We start from the raw sequence: 21,818 nt of genomic DNA on the forward strand, positions 1-21,818 counted from the left end.
GTGGGGTCTGTTTTAAAGCAGCCTCGCCTTCAATAAAGGCGTAAAGTGCAGGGGGAAATCCTGGTTTGTGTTCATAGTACGGCCCTTGGAGGAATTTGAAGTGGCCCCTTGAATGAAAAAGGTTCCCCACCCCTGCTTTAGTGTCTCTGGCTGGCGGTTCTTGAGTGATGCTCGGGCTTGAAATCAACGGTGACATCTGGCAACCTTGCAGGCAGGCCCAGGGGCAGAACTGCCCAGAGAGGCAAAAGTGGTGGAGTAGGTCTGTCCACTGCCATCAGATCAGATAGACCCAGTCGGCACCTCTGGGCCCGCCCATGAAACTGCTGGTTTTTCCCTTCGTATGCTCCACCTGCTGTATGTAGTGGCTAATCAATATGTCTAATGACTGGCAGTGATTGGCACCGCACGCCCAGCGAGTGAAGCATTCGGAGGGGAAAACATGCAGTTTAATGGGCGGGCCAGAGGTGCCGACTGGGTCTATACAACAGACCAAAAGTGCGTTTCTAGAATGCAATCACGGTATCCATTGGCAACGAAGCTTTTGGGAAACGCAGCCCTGGAATATGAAGAGTCTGCTAGAATGGCTGAAGACATAATGCTTTGTTTTTTTTTTCTATTGCTCTCTCTTTTACTTGATTGATGAATGATTGAAGTTATTAAAAGGTGGAGAAACATGGCTTCCTATATACAGTAGGAATATCATACAAATCTAAGCTATATAAAGAGACTATTTCTACTAATAATATGTAAAGAACGATAGCATGTAGCACAAGCCATCTATTAATTTTTGCATACGTTGTGCATAGCATGTGTAAGAAGATGATCAGCGCCGGTTCTACCAATAGGCAGGCTATGCAATTGCCTAGGGCCCCACCAAAATATGCCCTGTAAAGGGCCCCCCAAAAGGCAGCCCTACCATGGAAAATGCCAGCAAAAATAATTCAAGAGGGCCCCATGTCCATGTTTTGCCAAGGGGCCCAAATTCGTAGAACCGCCACTGAAGATGATGTACTGTACTTGATAAGGAGGGAGGTTCTAAGGTTTTTCACTTTTGTTTTACCTGGGGCCTTTACTACAAAGCTGGTTCAGGATAAGTTCACGTTAAGTTAAGCTTGAGGACTCCAGGCTCTTCTATTAGATGATGTACCTCTTAACTTAACCTTAACGTATCCTGAACCAGCTTTGTAGTATAGGCCCCTGACGCGTCAACTGTCAGCTGCTCTGCGTTTTCTATTAATGGTCCTGCAGGTGGAGCCCACTCCTGTTCACCTGTTCACTCTCGGCCATTACTACTACGCAGAGCAAATGTTTGTTCACACAGATAATGTTATTTTGTGAGTGTAAATTGTGTGAGGAAGTAATATGAGTAAGGAAATGAATCCAATTTCCTCTTAGCCTGTCAATACAATATCACATGTAAATATCAGACGTCCTTGGTTACACAATGTTCACAAACCAAGGCCACGGTTAATGAGTTATGATGTATAATGTGGATTACACTCAAATGTCTTCAAATAAAGTAATTTAAAAAAGACATTTTCTGCAATCTATTTCTCCAGATTAATTTTACATTATTTTCACTGGAAAAAAAAACTGGACAAAAGACCCATTGTTAATACTTCAAAATGTATTTATATATTATTTTATACAGCCTTTATACACATTTAAAAACCCACATCCTTCAAACAATGTAAAACATCATCATCGTCATAGTCATCACTTGGACATGCTGGACAGCCAGCCCAGTTTAAAGAGGGAGGAGCTAGTGGTCTGTTCCTCCTCTTGATTGGCTAGCTGTCTAAACAGGTTGCCGGGTCGGAAGGTGTCTTCAGGGGCGGGGGCTGCGGCTGGCGTTACCTGTTGGTGTGCAAACATTAACATTACTCAATGTTTAGAAAAGCAGACACGAAAGCACACCCGCTGTTGTGTCTGTATAAGCTACCCATCAAGTGGCGCTACCAAGCCATTGTAATGCACTACAGCAGTGCCCCTAGGGGTAAGGGGTAGGGAGTGGTAGCTCCTCTCGATGAAGCAACCCATCTCAACAGAACATCGGATTGATGTGTGTGTGTGTGTGTGTGTGTGTGTGTGTGTGTGTGTGTGTGTGTGTGTGTGTGTGTGTGTGTGTGTGTGTGTGTGTGTGTGTGTGTGTGTGTGTTACTACAGATAGAGGTCTGCGGTCAAAGAGCTGCTTCTTAGTGTTGGTTGCCTCTATCATTAACTAAATGTCATGGTCTTAGAAAGACTGACCAAGAAGTTTCAGAATGTTCAGAAAATAGCTCTGGTGTACAGAGACAATGAAGAACACAACTTTTAAACCAATATTTCCTTTCAAGAGCAGCCAGAGGCTGTCCAACAGCTGGGGAAATTCTCACAGGATTTTGACAAAAGAAATCGTCTTCATATGTAAACAGAAAACTTCTCTGGCTGTCCTGAACTTTGGCAGCAAACAAAGAAATTGAATTTATGATCTGCATTGAAAAATATAAATACACTACGCTACAGTAGGGGTATTCAATTAAAAGTCACAGAGGACCAGTTTTTCAAATTCCCTTCAGTGAAGGGGCCGAACATCTGTATAACTGCGAGCAGCATGGTGTCTGAGGTTAAGGTGCGAAACAAGCGGAGCTTTCCAGACAGAACAGATATTGGCTAGCCTTAGGATAGTCTATTTATGACACTATTTTAGAGATTTAATTCTCATATGAATGCATAGTAGAGATATCCCCAACCTGAAGTGTTAGTGATCACAAATTATGCACGGCCACAGATAGCACACATATTTGCTTTCATTTTGTTCTAACTTTATGGGGGGCCAGAACCTTGCCATCCAAGGGCCGCATCTGGCCCCAGGGCCGCCATTTGAATAGCCCTGCGCCACAGGGTAATATATTACAAACAGTCAATGCTTGCTATAAAAAACAATAGGACGATATACACACATTTCCCCAAGTACTTTCAGTATTCATTTCACAACACACCATTCTTTGTTTACTTTACATTAGTAAAAGTGTATCAAGCCCACATCATTTTGTCAATTAGGCAGCCATGGCACCTTTGCTTGCACCAGCACGAGCACATTTCCTCTGACCGATTAAAAACGGCACACAATTTTACAACTTACCTCAGCGAAGCATGATTTTGAGAGGGGAGAAATCCTTATTACACATGTCTATAGATTACACATACTCTAATTCTAATCTAACTGGATACAGAAAACACCACACTACAAAAAACATCCAAACAAACAGTCAGATCATGAAGCAGTGACTGATTTGAAGCCCCGTTCACACGCCGCTCTGTATTTAAAGCATGGCTTGTAAAGCTTTCAGAGGCAGCCCAAAGCAGTCAGTGCAACCAACCAACCAATCACACTCCACATCTGCGGGCAGGTGTTTAAGGCTTTACGGCTTTAGCATAACTTAAGGCACTGCAAACTACACACTGCACCCATTACGCACACACGCACACACAAACAAGCAGTCACCTAGTACTGAGGCGTCCAGATGTTGGCATCAAAGGCTTCCTTTCACTCAAACAACTGGGTATGCAGAATAAAAGAGCAAAAAACATGGCGGACAAAATACTCGTAAGAACTCAAAGCTAAAAAAACAAAATACCAAGCCATTCTGTTCTCCATCACTGTTTTGATTGATTAATGTCTCAAATATGTCATGTGATCTGAAGGTCTCAAACAGACATGGAGCCAATACTACAAAGCTGGTTCAGGAGTAAACCAGGTTAAGTTAAGAGGTAAATCATCTAATAAAAGAGCCTGGAGTCCTCATTTTCCTAAGAACTCCAGGACTCCAGGCTCATCTATTAGATGATTTACCTCTTAACTTAACCTTAACTTATCCTGATCCAGCTTTGTAGTATAGGCCCATGGTCGGATCCGTGTGAGCTTACCAGAGGTCTAATGATGTCCGTCCCCCGTGTTGCAGACTTGGCTTTGCGGGAGTTAGTCATGCTGAGAGGCAGCAACCCAAACCTGTTCAAAAGTCGAAAGGAGAAAATACTGTAAGATCTCTCGGTTCAGGGCTAATAACAATCAAGTACATCACAAATGATGATTATGAAGAAAGATGAGGACTGTTCTTGTTAATATTTTGTGCACATGTAATTACAATCACTGTTAACCAAAAACACAACTGTTGATTTGAATGACAGTCACAGCTGAAAGCTCACATGGGCTTCTCTACAGCAACTAATTTAATTTCCTTGGATGACATCACACACACACACCATTTTTCTTTGTCAAACACAGACACATACAACTGTCCTAGCACGCACACAAACACACATATGCACATGCACATGCAAATGCGCACACACACACACACACCTGATCTGGCTGCTGGCTAGCGGCAGGATGTTATAAGGCTCTTGGGTGTTGACAGAGTTGCCACGGGAACTGAACTGCTTCTCTGGGCCAGCCAGGAGTCCTAGGAGAACCTGCAGACCAATCACAACACCAGTCACAAAATACATACCACATATCACTCATTGCAAAACACTCCTTGCAATATGTGTACTCTCTCACACACACACACACACACACACACACACACACACACACACACACACACACACACACACACACACACACACACACACACACACACACACACACACACACACACACACACACACACACACACACACACACACACACACACACACACACACACACACACACACACACACTGACGACGTAACTTATACGTATACAATAATTAGAACTTCTTTGGCTCTTGTATGTGTACTTAACATGGTTATTTTGTTTTTCTGTGAGTGTGAATGTATGCAACATGACACCCTACCAGACCTTGTGTCTGTGCAGGGATGTGTGTGTGTGTGTGTGGGTGGGTGTGGTAGGGGGGTTGTGGGTGGGTTTGTGTGTGTGTGTGTGTATGTGGGTGGAACAATGTGTGTGTGAGTGTGTGTGTGTGAGAGACAGAACATGTGTGTATGTGAGATAATGTGTGGTGGTAGTACTCAATATATATATTTTTCCTGTAATGTTCAATTATGTGTATAATGTCTTGTGTATGTTTTGTATTTGTGTATTTATGTAAGCTGACAGACACCTTAATTTCCTTCGGGATTAATAAAAGTACTCTACTCTACTCTACTCTACTTCTAAAGGGGTCAATGGAATGGTGTCTAATCGCAGTGTGCCACAGCACCCCCCAGGGGAGGAGTCTGGTACTTACTGAGGTTCTTTGTGACACCCGGTTCAGGTTGCTGTTCAGGTGAGGAGTGAAAACGTCAAGGTCAAAGGGGTCAATGTAGCTCTCCAGAGAGTCGCACACCTCCTGGACCCTGTCACAAACACATGGGAAGCTGTTAACACGCGTGTGTTATTGATATTATCACACACACACACACACACACACACACACACAAATACACACACACACACACACACACACACACACACACACACACAAATACACACAAAACAGGAGACAGAATTCTACACCGACTCCCTGCATGAAGAACAAAATATCATCAGAGAGAGAGAGAGAGAGAGAGAGAGAGAGAGAGAGAGAGAGAGAGAGAGAGAGAGAATGAGAGGACTAGAGAGAAAAAGAGCGGGATATAGAGGGACAGTCTGTGTGTGTGTCTGTGTGTTGTGTGTGTGTGTGTGTGTGTGTGTGTACCTGGGATCCTGCTGGCTCCGAGAGCTCTTGCCCTCCTCCAGCCGTGCCCCGAGCGTTGTGCTGAGGTACCGCACGTCAAACAGCAGCTGTAGCGCTCGGTTCTGAGTCATCAGGAAGCCCACATCCTACACAGGAGAGAAGAGGGAGGCGGAGAGAGTTAGGTTTAAGCCCACATCCCACCTACAGCGTTGCTTCTAGTCAGGCCAGGAGGAATACAAAAATAGCTTCTGAGCTCCGGAAAAATCGGGAACTCCTCTCACTTTGTCGGGAGGCAAACAACCAGTAGCAAACCAAGGGAGGTGAGTCAACCATGCCGTTTGGGAAACGCTAATTGTTCTTTGTCAGATCAAGTCTTTTTTTATTATATATTTTTTATATATATATTTTTAGCGGCTTTTATGCCTTTATTTTATAGGACAGTCTGAGATGGTGACAGGAAGCGAGTGGGACAGAGAGACGGGGTGGGATCAAGAAATGAGCCCGGCCGGACTCGAACCGGGGTCCCCGTGGGCATGCAAGCCCAAATGTGGGAGGGCTTAGCGCGCTGCGCCAAAGCGCCCCCGTCAGATCAAGTCTTGAAGAGATTTGAAAATCGATGATAATCAGGCTAGGTTAAAGCCTCCACATCCAAACGTCTGACCTGGGAGCCGGACAACCAAATGACCAGATGGACCAGAAGGATAAAAAGTCAGCTTCAAACAGGATTTTGCTGCTCCCACTTATAATTTTTTTCGGGATGTTTCGGGTGAAAACTCTTCTTCAGAAGTTTGATGAGAGAAAGAGATTCAAACAGACAGCATAAGACCAAGATGAATCACGCTAATCCATAATCCAGAGATTAAGATGTCCTGACAAATCTTTCACAAAAACGCTTTTCATGATTGTGTAGCTTTCAGGCTCAACTGGTAGGACAATGTTAAACGTTAAACTCTGATACAGTATGTCACGAAAGTGAATACACCCCTCACAGTTTTGCAGATTTTTGAGTATATCTTTTCATAGGAAAGCATTACAGAAATTTCACTTTGACACAACGATTAGTGACCTTTTAACAACATATTTAACCGCTTAAATTTCTTGTTCACTCAGAAAAAAACAATATACAGACATTAATGTTTGAACATGTACTCACAAAAGTGAGTACACCCCAGATTAAAATCCGGTAGAGAAGGGGCTATGTTGGCTCGAATCGTCTCGAAATGAAACGAAATGAAAAGGGATGACAAGGGAGGTCATCAGTGTGCGTTTCAACCTTTCTTTGCATTGAACTTTTACATTTTGAGTCTGCATCTGGCTTAAATAGATTGGTGTGAGATTTGAATGCAATCCTATGGAGAATATCATGATCTGCTTCAGTAGTCACAGTGCGTGTTGACATGCATGTTTCTTTTAGGTGTATGTCAGATTGCCAATGTTGACAGCATTCATGCATCCCCAAACCATGTCAGTCCCACTACCATGTTTGGCTATGTGAGGATACACCTTTTTTGTAAAACTCACTTATTTACCACCACACATGCTTGACACCATCTAAAGCAAATTTGTTTATCTTGGTCTCAAGAGAGATGAACAGACCAAGGATATGGATCACTGGAACCATGTCGTGTGATCTGAAGAGACCAAGATAAACAAATTTGCTTTAGATGGTGGTAAACATGTGAGTTTTACAAAAAAAGGTGTATCCTCTCAATAGCCAAGCATGGTAGTGGGACTGACATGGTTTGGGGATGCATGAATGCTGTCAACATTGGCAATCTGAAATACACCTAAAAGAAACATGCATGTCAACACGCACTGTGACTACTGAAGCAGATCATGATATTCTCCATAGGATTGCAAATCTCACACCAATCTATTTAAGCCAGATGCAAAAGTTCAATGCAAAGAAAGGTTGAAATGCACACTGATGACCTCCCTTGTCATCCCTTTTCATTTCGAGACGATTCGAGCCAACATAGCCCCTTCTCTACCGGATTTTAATCTGGGGTGTACTCACTTTTGTGAGTACATGTTCAAACATTAATGGCTGTATTTTGTTTTTTTCTGAGTGAACAAGAAATTTAAGCGGTTAAATATGTTGTTAAAAGGTCACTAATCATTGTGTCAAAGTGTAATTTCTGTAATGCTTTCCTATGAAAAGATATACTCAAAAATCTGCAAAACTGTGAGGGGTGTATTCACTTTCGTGATATACTGTAGTTCAGCTCACACAATCACTTTTCTTTACACAGTTAAAAATTGATTTGTTATTACTGTAATGATCCTGTTATTAGTGCACATTTAAGTCTGCACCCTGAAACAGCTAGGTCATACCATTCCCGAAGTGATATAGAACAACACTGTATATAAAATGATAAATAAAAAAACTCCACACACACACACGCACACGCACACACACGCGCACGCGCACGCACCTGTTCCAGGTAGACACACTCACATATAGATCACACACCTTGCTCTTGCAGTTCTGTGTGAGCGTCTCGTACTGGCCCAGCACTTGCTCCAGGCACCCCCTCAGGAGCTCCACCAGCGTGACCTTGGGCAGGGCGTGACCCCCGACCCGGTTGACCTCCAGACACAGGTGGAACAGCAGAGACTGCACGTACCAGGAGGGCTGAGGCAGGGACAGCAGGACACACCACATTAGGAACAACTACGCCATTTTAGATTGTGTATGCTAGTGGACCACATCAATAACTGATTATCCAGAAATTAACATTCTAGTCAACCTTTATAGACATTGTAGATTGCACACATTAGAATGTTCCACTTATAGACATATCTAGATAAACAACGTAAAATAGCACCATAGAAAGGCACTTTATGAAGTTATGTCCATGCACTTGAATTGGTTTCAGGGGGCGTTGCACTATGCAGTGTTGGCATTCTTGCCAATCTTAGCAAGGGGCATGTATGCATATGTCTTTGGTCCCACTCACCTGAACAGGGAGGCGGATCTTTGACACCACGCTGCTTCCTGACTCCGCCTCTTCCTGGATCTCTAGCTCCTCCCAATTGGTGGCAGTGCCCAAGATGGCGCCCGCCGACTCACTGTGCAAAGCCGCAGAGAAGCTGCCAACCACAGTCTGGAAGAGGAGAGAGAGAGAGAGAGAGAGAGAGAGCGAGAGCGAAAGAGAGCGAAAGAGAGCGAAGGGGAGCGAAGGGGAGCGAGGGAGAGGGAGAGATAGCGAAAGAGAGCGAGAGAGACAGTGATACAACAAATAAGAAGAAGCAGAGGGAGAAAATGCCACATATCCAATTTAACACTTTTTACTCCCCAGTTCCCTCTTCACTAGCCCAACAAATGCTGGAAAAACGTGATAAACATTGACCAAGGACAAGGTCGTAACAATTTTTTTTACGAGATGGCACTGACCCTCCTTGAACTCTGCTTTTACAATGGCACACCTTCACTCTTCCTGCCTATAAGGATACAGTGTCCTCTTTAGCCGTGTTCAGTTAAGCAAAACTGAGCAAATCAGTGACGCTGACTTCTACAATGTCTGACTGGGTGATAAAACTAGTGTGTTATCAGACCAGTGATTCACATACTGTGGGCCCTGTAAATATTCCATGTGGGCCTTGAAATCATTTTTAAAAAAAAATCTAAATTCACATTTGTTTGTCTTTCTGTTTGTTACTTATTTGAGTTGTATTGTTTATTGTGCCAAAGGTGGGCCCTGAAGTTGAACATTTGTAAAAATTTCAAGTGGTGGGCTAAGGGGGGCGGAGTTGGACTAGGCTGGGAACACTTACCTTAGACAGAGCTCCGCTCCAGATGCGATAGGCCTCCATGCTGCAGTTCAGAAGCTCCTCCTTCAACTCCGCCCACTTGGCCTGAGCCGGGCTCACCTCCACCGCCTTAGCCCCTCCCCCTTTCCCCAGCTTCCTGCCCTGCCTGGGCGTGCCTCTGCCTGGCGTGACGTCCGCCGCCGCCGCTGCTGCTGCGGCCTGGTGTTTACCCAGAATGCAGTGTCTGAGGCTGGGGCACAGCTCGCCCATGGACTGGCACAGGCGGGCCATGAAGAGCACGGAGCCCAGGCGACGAGGTCCAGAGCTGGAGGACGCTGCAGTGGAGGTGGAGGTGGAAGTAGAGGTGGAGGTGGAGCATCTCTCCTGGGCAGAGGCCAGCTCCGAGCGCACGTTGGTGAGGATGCCGCGTACGCACGCCAGGCAGTGCTCCCTCAGCGTCTCCTCCACCGACCCCGTGTCCCGGAAACGGTTGAACGCCGATGAGGAGGCAGACGAGGGTGAGATGGAGGTGTTCGCCGAGAGGGAGGAGGAGGAGGAGGTGACAGAGACGGCGGCGTCCTTGCCGTTGTTCTTGTTGGCAGGTAAGTAGTGCTGCAGGTCATCCAGCTGGGTCTTGAGCTTGGCGTCCAGTGCGGAGCAGAAGCTCTGCACGCAGGGCGTCAGGGCCTGGGTCTTCATGGACAGGCCGCTCTTCTGCTGCTGCTGCTGCTGCCCGCGCTGGGCCACGCTCACCCAGGCCGTGTCGCTCTGGAGGTCTCCCGCCGACTCCGACCACAGGAAGGCCGCCACGTCGCTCTCGAACTGGGCACCACGGCTGAAGCTTCCCGCGTTAGCAGAGGCAGAGGAGGAGGAGGAGAGAGAGCCTGATGAAGGTTGAGTCTCCAGATCGTGCAGAGCAGAGGATAAAAGCTGCCTGCAGCTGGTGGAGATGCCTTCAGTACCCTCACGGCTGATAGCCTGCAGGAGAGAGAGAGAGAGAGAGAGAGAGAGAGAGAGAGAGAGAGAGAGAGAGAGAGAGAGAGAGAGAGAGAGAGACAGAGACAGAGACAGAGACAGAGACAAGGAGAACATAAACTTCAGTCTTAGATAACACCCACAAACGTAACTTGTCGAAACATGTTGCAATTTATTTATGATTAGCCACATCTAATGAAGGCTTTAACACCTTATTCCCTTTTTTTGGATACCCTCGAGTGCCTAGGACCTGGTGGTTTTTGTTTACCCATGAACACTGCTGAAGTCCCTGAGAATGGTCTTTCGAATTATTTCAACATATACAACACAAGCATACAAAAACACACAGACGTTTTTAGTTACACCCCAAGCCTTAATGTCATCATTACAACCCTAGAGTCAAAGACTTATTTCGCCTGTATTTTTACCGGGCTAACTGAACATGGTAGTTTGTTTGAGCTATCCCCAGGCCACACTCTTGACATGATGTGCATGCGTGTGTGTGTGTGTGTGTGTGTGTGTGTGTGTGTGTGTGTGTGTGTGTGTGTGTGTGTGTGTGTGTGTGTGTGTGTGTGTGTACTCAACTTAAAAAATAAAAATAAAACCCTCTTTGCATCTGCACTTGTTGTCCTGTATATTTCCTGTGCACTTTGTATTTGCTAGTGATGTTGGCTATGATTATGTCCTCTTTTGAAAGTCGCTTATAAAGGTTATAAAGCATCTGCCAAATGCAATGTAATGTAATGTAATTTAAAAAAGAGTGAGGCAAAGCAAGACGGGCGTGTGAAAAAAACGAGCCTGTGTGAGCAGATGAGGTCAACACCAACTGAGAAGCGCTGAGAAGTCGGTAAGGGTGCAAGAAGCGTGACCAAGGCGTGCAGTTTTCTAAAACCACATAGGTCAAAAAAAAAAAAGAAGAAGAAATCTGTGCCTGCTCCATGGCGTGCACTGAGGAGCAGCAGTAACCCACATACATCTTCTGCCTTTGTTATACAGTTAGGCTCAGCTGTCTTGTGTCTTGTTTCAGAGGTTCACATCAAATCTAAACCACAAGTACTTTCAAGTATATCAAGATGTGCTTACTTGCCCTCAAACGGGGCATCTAGGCCATGGTTCTTCTTCATGTGGGAGTTAACCCTGCACCCAATTTACTGTAAGCCTTTCTGACTAAAAGCGTCAATTAAATTGCATGTTACGCTATGTAGGTTTTTTTTGGTCAAAGTGTTCATTCATTGCTATTTAGTACGTCTGTGCAGTAGAGTAGCGTACAGTTCTTTTATTTATCTTGAAGGAGATGAAGGCGTCCAGCAGTTTACACATAAACACAAGAGATACACATAAAATTTCAATACACACTGAAATAGGCTTTTAGTAATTGGCATTTTAGTAATTGGCAGTCCATCCATCAAGTGGCTTCCTTCCTCTTTCAGACACTCTAGCATAGTGTTTCTCAACGGGGGCGGTACAGCCCCCCAGGGGGGGCGTTGAGGAGCCCCCAGGGGGGCGTTGAGAAGGATACAGTTGAGAGGGGGCAGTGTCTAGCAGTCATGGAGGGGCATTAATCCATTTCATTTTTTAACACTAAGGGGATTGTTGACAGCATTATCATGAGGTCAAGGGGGCGTTGGGAGGCTTAGAATGAGGTCAAGGGGGCGTTTGTTCAAAAAAGGTTGAGAACCACTGCTCTAGCAAATGTCATTCCCACCTGTGTTTTGGTCCGCCAACCCAAAATAGGTCAGGCTAGTTAAACCGGTTCTACCGCTCGCCTTTACACAGGGAGCCAATCGAGTTTGTTGTGAGAGGGCTGTAAAGAGGATATTAAAGTGACGCAGCTATTCCGTGTTTGCTCCGAGCCGTTAAATGTGACCAACCACAACCATTGCAAACACTGCAATGTTTACCCTCAGCCTCTCGACTGCCTTAGGGCCAATAATAATTTGGATTATAATGACTAATATATTGAGCTACATTTAATTCAACACAGATGTCATTGCAGATGATTTATTTTGTCTACATTTCGGCTCAGTACTAGTAACGTACTCTAGTTGAAAGGCTTGCAATGGAAAGTTGGAGAGTGAGACGCTGGCCTGGGTTAAGTTGTATTTCTGCAGGCAGCACCACAGAAAGACTGAGCCCACAGTGAGTGTGTGTGTGTGTGTGTGTGTGTGTGTGTGTGTGTGTGTGTGTGTGTGTGTGTGTGTGTGTGTGTGTGTGTGTGTGTGTGTGTGATGTGTGACAGGGCAGGGTAGGCCAGCTAGAAGTGGAACTTGATCACCCCCTAGGAGAGGGAGCCAAGAAGGAACTCTCTCGTGCTCCTCTTTAGAGATCCATGAACTCTCACACAGTGGGATGGAAGTGATGCAGCACAACCTTCAATCCCCATCATCTCAACTGAATGTAGTGAGTTTGATCCAGGTAGAGTAGTTCTGAGGCACTCAAGGTTACAATTTTTTACCTTTTATTTGGCTACAAATCCCACACGTTTCAGCCCCTATGGCTTTTTAAGTTATAGAATTGTAAATATGTAATGTATATTTGAACAGCATAAGTCAATAGTACAAACCGTATGCACTTTTTAAACTACCGTATTTTAATCGTATATACTTTGATTTGTTGTTTTAATTTATTAATTAATTTATTTCCATAAAAGTTATGCGTTTGATTGTTTTATTAGCTTAGATGTATACCACACGTACAGTATATCAACACAGGCTTATGTGCCCTCAGGACGTGGAGGCATATTATGTTTTGTTTTGCATTATAATGCATATATATTTTCCATACAGTATAAATGTTAACTTTAACAGGTTACTACATGTGTGTATACTGTATGCATCACAGCTGTGTTTATGGTACCTGCATGAGCTGGGGGCATATTATACTGTAGTTCTAAATGCAATTCATTTTTTTATTTTGAAAACGTAAACCTTATACAGTTCATATTTTATTACATGCGTGTCTATGCAACACTTGTGTGCTTAGGGTACCTGCAGGAGCTGTAGACATATTATATCGTAGTTCTAATCTAAGTAAATATCACATTTTATTTTGTGAGTGTAAACTTTACACAGTTCATATCTTAATTCCATACCTGCGTGCGCGCGTGTGTGTGTGTGTGTGTGTGTGTGTGTGTGTGTGTGTGTGTATGACATGCAGGTTTAGAGTACCTGCAGGCGCTGAAGGCATATTACCAGTGCTCAAAATTGACTTTTTTTCATCACCAGCTAAAATGGCCAGTAGATGTTAATCTTACTAGCCAACCACATACTGATTAATGGGACAAAGTGGCTACTAAGATGGTCTTTTCTACCAACCAAACTGAACTTTCACCAGCATTTGGCTAGTATTTGGCTGGTGTTAAGAGCCCTGCATATTACTACCTTTCTAAATATAATTTATATTTTGTAAATGTAAACTTAATACAGTCCCTATTTTTAATTCCATGCGTGTGTGTGTGAGAGACAGGTGTGTGTAGCATACCTTCAGGTGCTGAAGGCATATTACCTTTCTAAATATAATTGATAATACAGTCCCTGTTTTAATTCCATGCGTGTGTGTGTGAGAGACAGGTGTGTGTAGCGTACTGTAGCGTACTGTACCTGCAGGCGGTTTAGGAAGAGCTGCTGGAGCAGGTCATCCCAGAGGGAGAGGGGCTTGTCCAGGAGGCGTTGGCACACGCTGGCCCAGTGCTGATGGATGGAGTCGGAGGACAGCAGATCCCACACGCCGTCCCTGATGGAGGCCAGACCCTTCAGGCTCTTCACGAACACCAGCAGGCTGCTCACACCGCAACGGATGTCCTCCTTACACCTGGGCACCAGAAGAAAACGAAGTACTTATATTTACTAAATAATATAAAATATTAATGTAAATAACTACTGAAGAATATTGATTAAATAATCAACTAATAAGCTTCAAAAACAAAATAATGTAAGCCAAAGAGAGAGAGAAGTGAGAGGCAAATATTCTGGGTCTAGCGGTTTCATCAGTGTTCTCAGTTTGCGACACCTGTGACAAAAGCCTCTATTGTCAGACGAAGAGGAGGATCGGAGTTCGGGAGGAAAAGATAAATAAAGCTTTCCGGACGGAAAACACGATTGTAGGCCATGTACAATTCTGTGCATATTGTGCGCTATTGTCAACAATATTACACATTCTTATTTGTTTTTCATTATACAGTATTTTTGTATTTTCCTATTTCTATGTTTTATATAGTATGCATTTACACAAGTATAAACCACAGAGGGGTTCTACATAAAAAATAAAAATAAAAAAAAGTTTTCCGGCAGGAAGGGTTTTTTTTTTTTTCTCACCTCCACCAATGGTGTAGCGGAAATAGAAACCTAACCAAGCCTTTGATGTTTGACCGGCATCCTGTCTAGACATTGTAGTCAGCATACTTCTGAGCATAGCAGGACCATTTATGAATCAACAAAGAGCCTCCAAAAATAGGAAAAGGCCTGTCCAAATAAGGACCAGGATCAGAGCATGTATGGTACGCTATGGAAAACTGCTCTTGGACTGGAAGTTAAATATCCGATTATTACAGACATACCAGTTATACAAGTACCAGAGAGGTTGTGGACGTTCCACAGTAAAAACGGCAAAGGTGAAACAATGAGTTAAGACCTCTATACACAATCCAGCAAATCCAGAAAAAATGTGCTATGAAATAAACCAAAAGAAAAACATTTGAAGTGTGCCGTTTTTGTTACTTACTGGAACAAGAATGCCATCCACTGATCAAGTCAGGAGAGGTCAAGCCACTGTACTGTACATGTCTATGTCTATTGTGGCAAAGGTGGTGTAGGTGACGTTTCAGAAGTAGCACACCTCAAGGCGGCGTTCACGACAGCCAGTGCCACTACTGCATGGATTTTTTTGGAATTTGGTTTTAGTGGACTGGTCTAAGAAACATGTCCATTGCAGAATATGAACCACCATTTACTAATTAGATGGCATTAGATGCTGCTGCGCCACCTGACAACTCAAAAAACGTCTTTCACCCATGGACCCATGTGCCGCACATCCATCCACTTACGTGTCAATCCACTGTTGCAGGGTGTCCCTCAGCTGCTCGCTCTGGATGGGCTGGGCTAGGGTGCGCAGGGTGGGCTGGAAGTCCGTCACCGAGGGGGGCAGGTGTTTAAGCCAGCCCCCTGCACTCATGTCCTCATGCAGCACCTTCTTGCCTTTAGCTGAGGGAAACACGTTGAATCATAGTATCATGATATCAAATAATTGAATCATAGTATCGTAATATCAATAAAGTAATATCATGGTCAGCCATGGCCGAGTGGTTAGGGAGGTGGAGTTATGATCAGTGGGTTGCAGGTTCATATTCCACCATTACCTCTCCTCTATACCTCTATCCATGCCTGAAGTTCCCTTGAGCAAGGAACATAACCCCACACTGCTCCAGGGACTGTAACCAATACCCTGGACGTAAATAGCTGTACGTCACGTTGTATAAAAAGCTCAAGCTGAGTGTAATGTAATCATGAAATGTTCATATCAGGACATAGATTCAGAAAAAATATGACATTAAACATTTGATTTTATATTATTTATACACCATACTGATGCAAGTCATGCATAGCAAACAGTAAACAAAACCCACAGCCTCAACACTAACACTGTACTCTGTTACTCTGTAATGACTACTGTAATTCTTAATTCTGTGTGCAGCTGACGGGAGAGGTAATGGTACCAGCGGAGGTGGGCTGTGTGGCGTTCTCCAGGGTGGTGAAGAGCAGGCCGCAGCCCATCCCGGTGTCCGCCAGCCGGCCCTCCGGGGGCACGTAGAAGACGGCGTAGGCCTGGTATAGCGTGGTGACCAGCAGCTCCACCAGGGAACACACCTGGGCCTTGATGCCCGCTCCTACCGGTGCCAAACACACAGGGAAAAAGGTTATTTTACATTCTTGACATTCATCATCGGAAAAATTAACAGAACAAGAACAAACAGAACAAAAACAAATTGAGCCTTGATATCACCTACAGGTTGGGAACATACAGTGAAATGAATGGTACGTTTAGTCTTCACCATCATCACAAAAACAAACAAAACACACATTCCAGAGCCTTGATGCTCGCTCTTACAGGTGTGAAACAAACAGGGAAAAAGGTTATTTTATAGTCTTCACATTAATCATCAGAAAAATTAAAAACAAAACAAAAACTCCTCAGCCTTGATGCCCGCTCCTACAGGTGTGAAACAAACAGGCAAAAGGGTTATTTTAAAGTCTTCACATTTATCATCAGAACAAGAAACAGACAAACAAAATCAACTGAGCCTTAATGTAGGCTCCTAAAGGTGGGAAAGCGCACAGTGAAATAATACATTTATTCTTCACTATCAAATAAACAAAACATGCAAACAAAAGAAACATGCAAACGTTTGACAAGATTATTGCTCCTACTAGAGAGAAAGCAGAGTAAGATAGTTATCGATAGATATCTCATACTGTCATCTCATAGTCATCGTCATAGTTATTCATAGTTATCCATACACTCACAGGACAAAGAAAACAAAATATAAGAAGGACAGATGGTAACTAAAATGCAGCACTAGGTTGTGAAAGACTGGAGCATGGAGAATATTGTATTTTTACATAGCGAGATAGTTCATGTCATCCTCAACATAAGCACATACAATAACAGCATACATGAGAGACAAAAAAAACAAAAACAAAAACATGCCACAAAATCTTTGGGACAATGGCATGCAGCAAACAGTCCTTGAGCTGGCATACTCCTGCATTTTAACCAAGGGCAAAGCTTAAGAAGCCGAGAGCATGGCATTCCTTTTGTCTTAACCAACTTGTGCCTACTTGCTACCTATGAGCGGGTTTACCATAGAGGTAGAAAATAACACTAGAGAGGACACAGCAATTTGCGACAGCACTGGGAAATGGCAGATGTTGCTTCCCAACTTCCGTAGGTAGTGTAGGTACCTTCAGGCAATGCAAGTCAATGGAGAACACGCCCACCCCTGTCAAAAAATTGACTGAAACTGTGCGAATATGAAATAACACATTAATCAAAGACCAGGTTTGAAATGTCAGGCTAAATATCTACTTAAATCACATGAGTCGATAAAATACATTTAAAAATCAAATAATATCTTTTATGAACATAGTTAGCAACACACTTCAACTATTGTCCTTGTATAGTGTGTTGATGGACATTATCACATGATTAAGTCATTTTTGACAGAGGTGAGCCTCGTTCTCCGTTAATTTCCATTTCTCTGATCTACCTACAGATAATGGCCGCTACAGATTGCCGTAAAAAGGGGGGCGGGGTCACCTCTAGTGTTATTTTCTACCTCTATGGGGTTTACCCAATGAGTGGATTCCAATATGCGAACTCCCGTCCTCCCTTGCTCACTTGCCTCCTTGTGGCCTCATGATGACACCGACAACAGAATTATATTTCATTATCGCGCAAAAGCTCTACTGACATTTTATCATTTGAATTGTCCCCCAAAAGTTGTTGTGGCTAGGCTGACAGCGGGGAAACTTAATTGCTTTATCCACATAGGCAGGGCATCAGTGAAACAAGAGGCCACAAGCACAGGTGGATGCCAGGAGTTCTCATACTGGAATCCACCCCACGACTGTATTGGCTTTACCACTTTCTTTAGGTTGACTTGGGGATTGTAGGAGTGGACTCACCGTGCTGTGGCTGGTTGAGCAGCTGCTGGATGGAGGCCTTGCGTGCCAGGAGGAAGTCTGCGAGGGCCTGTCGCGGGGAGCTGTCCTCCAGGAGCATGGTGGACACCAGGGCCTCCGCTATCGCCTGGTCAGACACCGCGCGGCCACGCAGCAGAGACTTGCTGTCCAGCAGGATCGTAGACCTGAAGCAGACAAACCAAACCAAGTGAATATGGGGTAAAAAACGTTCAACATGATGACTATCAATATTGATTTTATTTATTTCAGTAATATGTGTAAAGTGCAAGAAAGTCCTTGTGCACAACCCTTCAGCTGTCCAGGTGCAGGTGTAAGGCAGGAAAAGGTGACCAATATGAAAAGTTCATAAACACCGCACACTGGATACTGTTCTTTTTTTCTCTTTATTTTTTTGTAGTTAACAACGCGTTTTGCCTAGTGCGTCTTCGGGTTCGCTCTTTTTTCTTCCAAAAAAGAATATGTGTATTTGGTCAGACACTGGCCACTCCTGTAGCAGGGACTTGTCCAGTAGGATGGTGGACCTGTGACAACCCTAACCAAGCAAATCTGGAATTATATTTTTGTAGGATTATAGTCTAATGTATATGTGTGTACTGAACGTCTGTGCATTTAGCTCTTCGGCTTGTAAATATCTAGCCTGCCCATTTTGGACAGCAGATGAAAATTAGCCATAGTGCTATAAGTGCTGGCACATTTACATGCATGATATGTATGCAGGTATATGTTCATTAATGTGCGATGTCCTGAAAAATAAAAGTAAAGTAAATAAAGTATGTCCTGGGTTAAATTAGATAATATGCGATCACATCTTTCCTTTTACATTTACAGTGCAATTCCATTTACTCTTCCAAAGCCAATTGTAACTGGAAAATAGTAAGATGAATCCCAGTCACCCTGACAAGTTGAATTCTGTTTATGGCCAAAATGTACAGAATTTGGCCTTGAGCTTTGATGGTCATCATGTGAGTGGAGAACACAGTGTAGAGAACCTTGACCTGCACAATTCACAGTTGGGTAATTGACAACTAAAAAACAATGAGCAGGGAAACATCTGAATCAAAAAGATACAGTAGGACAACAACTGATAAGCCAAACATTTTGCCATTTGCAGTGGTAGAGTATAACACACATCTGTATTCCTACTCATGTCCCAATGGAGAGCAGCCACACATCAACGTGTCATCCTCTTGTCGACTCCATAACAAATGCATAGTAATTGCTTTTTTAAAAAGATATGTCTGTATGCAAATGATATGCATGCTATGCTTATTATTTAGGACAGGACAGTAAGAAAGTGTGACAGGAAGTGAGTGGGAGTGGGAGTGGGAGAGAGAGAGAGAGAGAGAGAGAGAGAGAGAGAGAGAGAGAGAGAGAGAGAGAGAGAGAGAGAGAGAGAGAGAGAGAGAGGGAAAGGATCAGCATAGAATGTCAGGTCAGAATCGAACCCAGTTCGCTGACATAATGATATGGCGTCTTAGCTTATTGGGGCACCGCACCCCTGTGATTGTCATTTCTTCTAACATGTTGCAATTCCAGTGTGGACACTGATTCACCCTGAGGGAAATGCTCCTTGTGCTATTGTCTAAATTGCACACACACACAGCGTGCACTGAGTATTGAGCCTGGCTGTGTGAATTGTCATCCCTTACCTGAAGTGTCCTAACGCAGCCACCTGCCTGACCAGGATGGGGAAGCGTGTGAGCACCGGGCTGTAGTGTGGTCCTCCGCCCTCCAGGTGGAGCTGGCTGTGCAGGTGGCAGCACAGCAGGTAGAGCTGGGTTGCCTGGAGATACTGCGAGGATTCCATGGAACTCCAAATCCTCTCTGGGATCTCCAGGAGCAGCTTGATCTGAGCCGCCATGCAGTAAAACTTCTCCTGGGACTGCTTATGGCTCTGGTAAACATAATGGAACACAAGAGACAGGGGGTTGGAATTGCTTTTGAGAATGGCATCCCAAGTGACTTAAAGAAGACAAATCCGCACTCACTAGCTACGTCTCATTATTTATCACTGATGATAGCTTAAGAGCCGAAACGCGTCTGCTTGTAGACATGGTGGTAATTTATAAATAAATAATGAGACGTAGCTTGTGAGTGCTGATTTTTCTTCTTTTTCTATCTTTTATCGCGCACCCAAAGTCATTCATTTTTTCCCAGAAGTTGGGCGCGTCCTCTGACAAACTTGATCCCAAGTCACTTACCACTTGAGTGAATTGACATTGAAGTAGAAATGACGAAGGCAATCCCAGCGGTTAGGGAGTCAGACTTGTACCCCAAAGGCTGTCAGTTCAACTACCGACCCGCCAGGTTGTTGGGAGAAGTAATTAATCAGTGCTCTCCCCCATCCTCCTCAATGATGGAGGTTCCCTTAGCACTGCTCCCTTGGGGCGCCGTTTGCAGCTACCACCTTGTATGGGTGAGGTATAAATGCAATTTTTTGTTGTGAGCACTGTGTGCTGTGGAGTGCTGTGTCACAATAGCAATGGGAGTTTCCCAGGTGGGCTTTCACAAGAGCAGACAAAGGTCAAGAATACAAGCTTACACGAATACATGCACGATTAGTATTTTGAAAACGGCAGCTACAACAGATTTAGCAGAAGATCCATTTCTTTGGCTTTGTGCACCTACACACTGAATTGACCAATGCGGGTGCAGATTGCTCCTGCTATGCTGTCGTGTATTGCCATATCTTCAGGATCCCCACAGCAAATTATCCCCCAACATCCCAAATATCCTACAACAACATAAAAACATTAGTCACTTGTTTACACCAGCTAAATTTTTTTTTAAAAATAAGATAAAGTGTTCTCCAGCTCCTTTTCATTCCCAGATGTTGTTCTCTCATTGGCCCAAGTTAGGTAGCCATTTACACCAAACCATGTACCCATCAGCAGTGGAATTTTAACATCAGTGGTGCATCAGTACCTCTGAAAAGCCATCTTAGCACAAAGATACTAAGCTGCTCCTGGTATGTGTGGAGCCATATAATCCCCACAGACACTATACTCCCTCTGAGGAAACTTTAAAGTAGAATGAATGATACCTATTCAAAATCCTCCATCACAACCTGCAGTCATAACTGTAACATCTGCATGTTCGCCTTGCATCGAATTTTGGACACTGGATAATATGCAGGAAAGCAAGAGGTCCACAGGGCTATGAACAGACAACAACCCATACCCTGCCTACACTGACAACAACAACATTCACACATATCGTAGAAACCATGCGCATGAAAAATAACCTGATCAAATTGCTACAGAACTTAATTGCATGACCGAAGTAACCCAATGTATCTAACAGTACATGATAAGAGGTGTGTCCTTGTGACACATACTGGTGGTGATTGATGACCACTGTTGTAGACAATGGTGAAGTAAAAAACAAGATGATTGAACGTTACCTCTTCCTTGCTGTTCACCTGGGGCGATGTTTTGGTTTGTTTTAACTTGTTGCAGAAGGTGTACATGTTCTGGATAGATTTCACGACACTTTCTGAGCACTGCCTCATCTCGCCGATGGTGTCAGCTGCATCTATCAGGTCCCGGTAGCGCTCGCCGACCATCTGACGAAGTTCTTCCTTTTTCTGCTCGATTTCACCGCGCACCCGGCGCTCTATCGTTCGGATCTCTTCGGTGTTGTAGCGTTCGAACAACACCGTCGGGTCTTTTATTTCGGAGACCCGAAGAGACTGAGCTGGAACAACTGCCATCATACCAACACAGCCCTGCCAACTAAACTACAACCC

At 44.1% G+C, this 21,818-nt stretch overlaps 1 protein-coding gene across 2 annotated transcripts; it reads right to left on the reverse strand.

Moving 5' to 3' along the window:
• Positions 1-1,609: 1,609 nt before the first annotated feature.
• cog1 (component of oligomeric golgi complex 1) lies at positions 1,610-21,817 on the reverse strand. Of its 2 annotated transcripts, XM_063186753.1 has the most exons (15): positions 21,474-21,817; positions 19,720-19,964; positions 18,053-18,234; positions 16,084-16,254; positions 15,415-15,571; positions 13,973-14,183; positions 9,423-10,376; positions 8,606-8,752; positions 8,119-8,280; positions 5,667-5,791; positions 5,217-5,325; positions 4,346-4,455; positions 3,910-3,991; positions 3,488-3,541; positions 1,768-1,857 (listed from the first exon to the last, which is right to left on the reverse strand). In XM_063186753.1, the coding sequence occupies exons 1-14, from the start codon at positions 21,783-21,785 to the stop codon at positions 3,530-3,532; spliced, it is 2,979 nt and encodes a 992-aa protein (XP_063042823.1). In that variant the 5' UTR covers positions 21,786-21,817; the 3' UTR covers positions 1,768-1,857; positions 3,488-3,529. The 2 variants fall into 2 exon arrangements, with proteins under 2 accessions (XP_063042818.1, XP_063042823.1); XM_063186748.1 differs by lacking the exon at positions 3,488-3,541 and having other exon boundaries at positions 1,610-1,857.
• Position 21,818: the final 1 nt, after the last annotated feature.

Source organism: Engraulis encrasicolus, chromosome 2 (genome assembly GCF_034702125.1).
Source record: "Engraulis encrasicolus isolate BLACKSEA-1 chromosome 2, IST_EnEncr_1.0, whole genome shotgun sequence".
Lineage (NCBI taxonomy): Eukaryota > Metazoa > Chordata > Actinopteri > Clupeiformes > Engraulidae > Engraulis > Engraulis encrasicolus.

Bases quoted from the DNA above. Each gene is read 5' to 3' on its own strand.
- cog1 (XM_063186748.1), bottom strand. From the start codon at position 21,785: ATGATGGCAGTTGTTCCAGCTCAGTCTCTTCGGGTCTCCGAAATAAAA. The intron at 15,572-16,083 runs GTACCATTACCT...TGTTTCCCTCAG, and splicing joins CACACAGCCCACCTCCGCTG to CTAAAGGCAAGAAGGTGCTG. The intron at 8,753-9,422 runs GTAAGTGTTCCC...CTCCTCTTCCAG, and splicing joins GGAGCGGAGCTCTGTCTAAG to ACTGTGGTTGGCAGCTTCTC.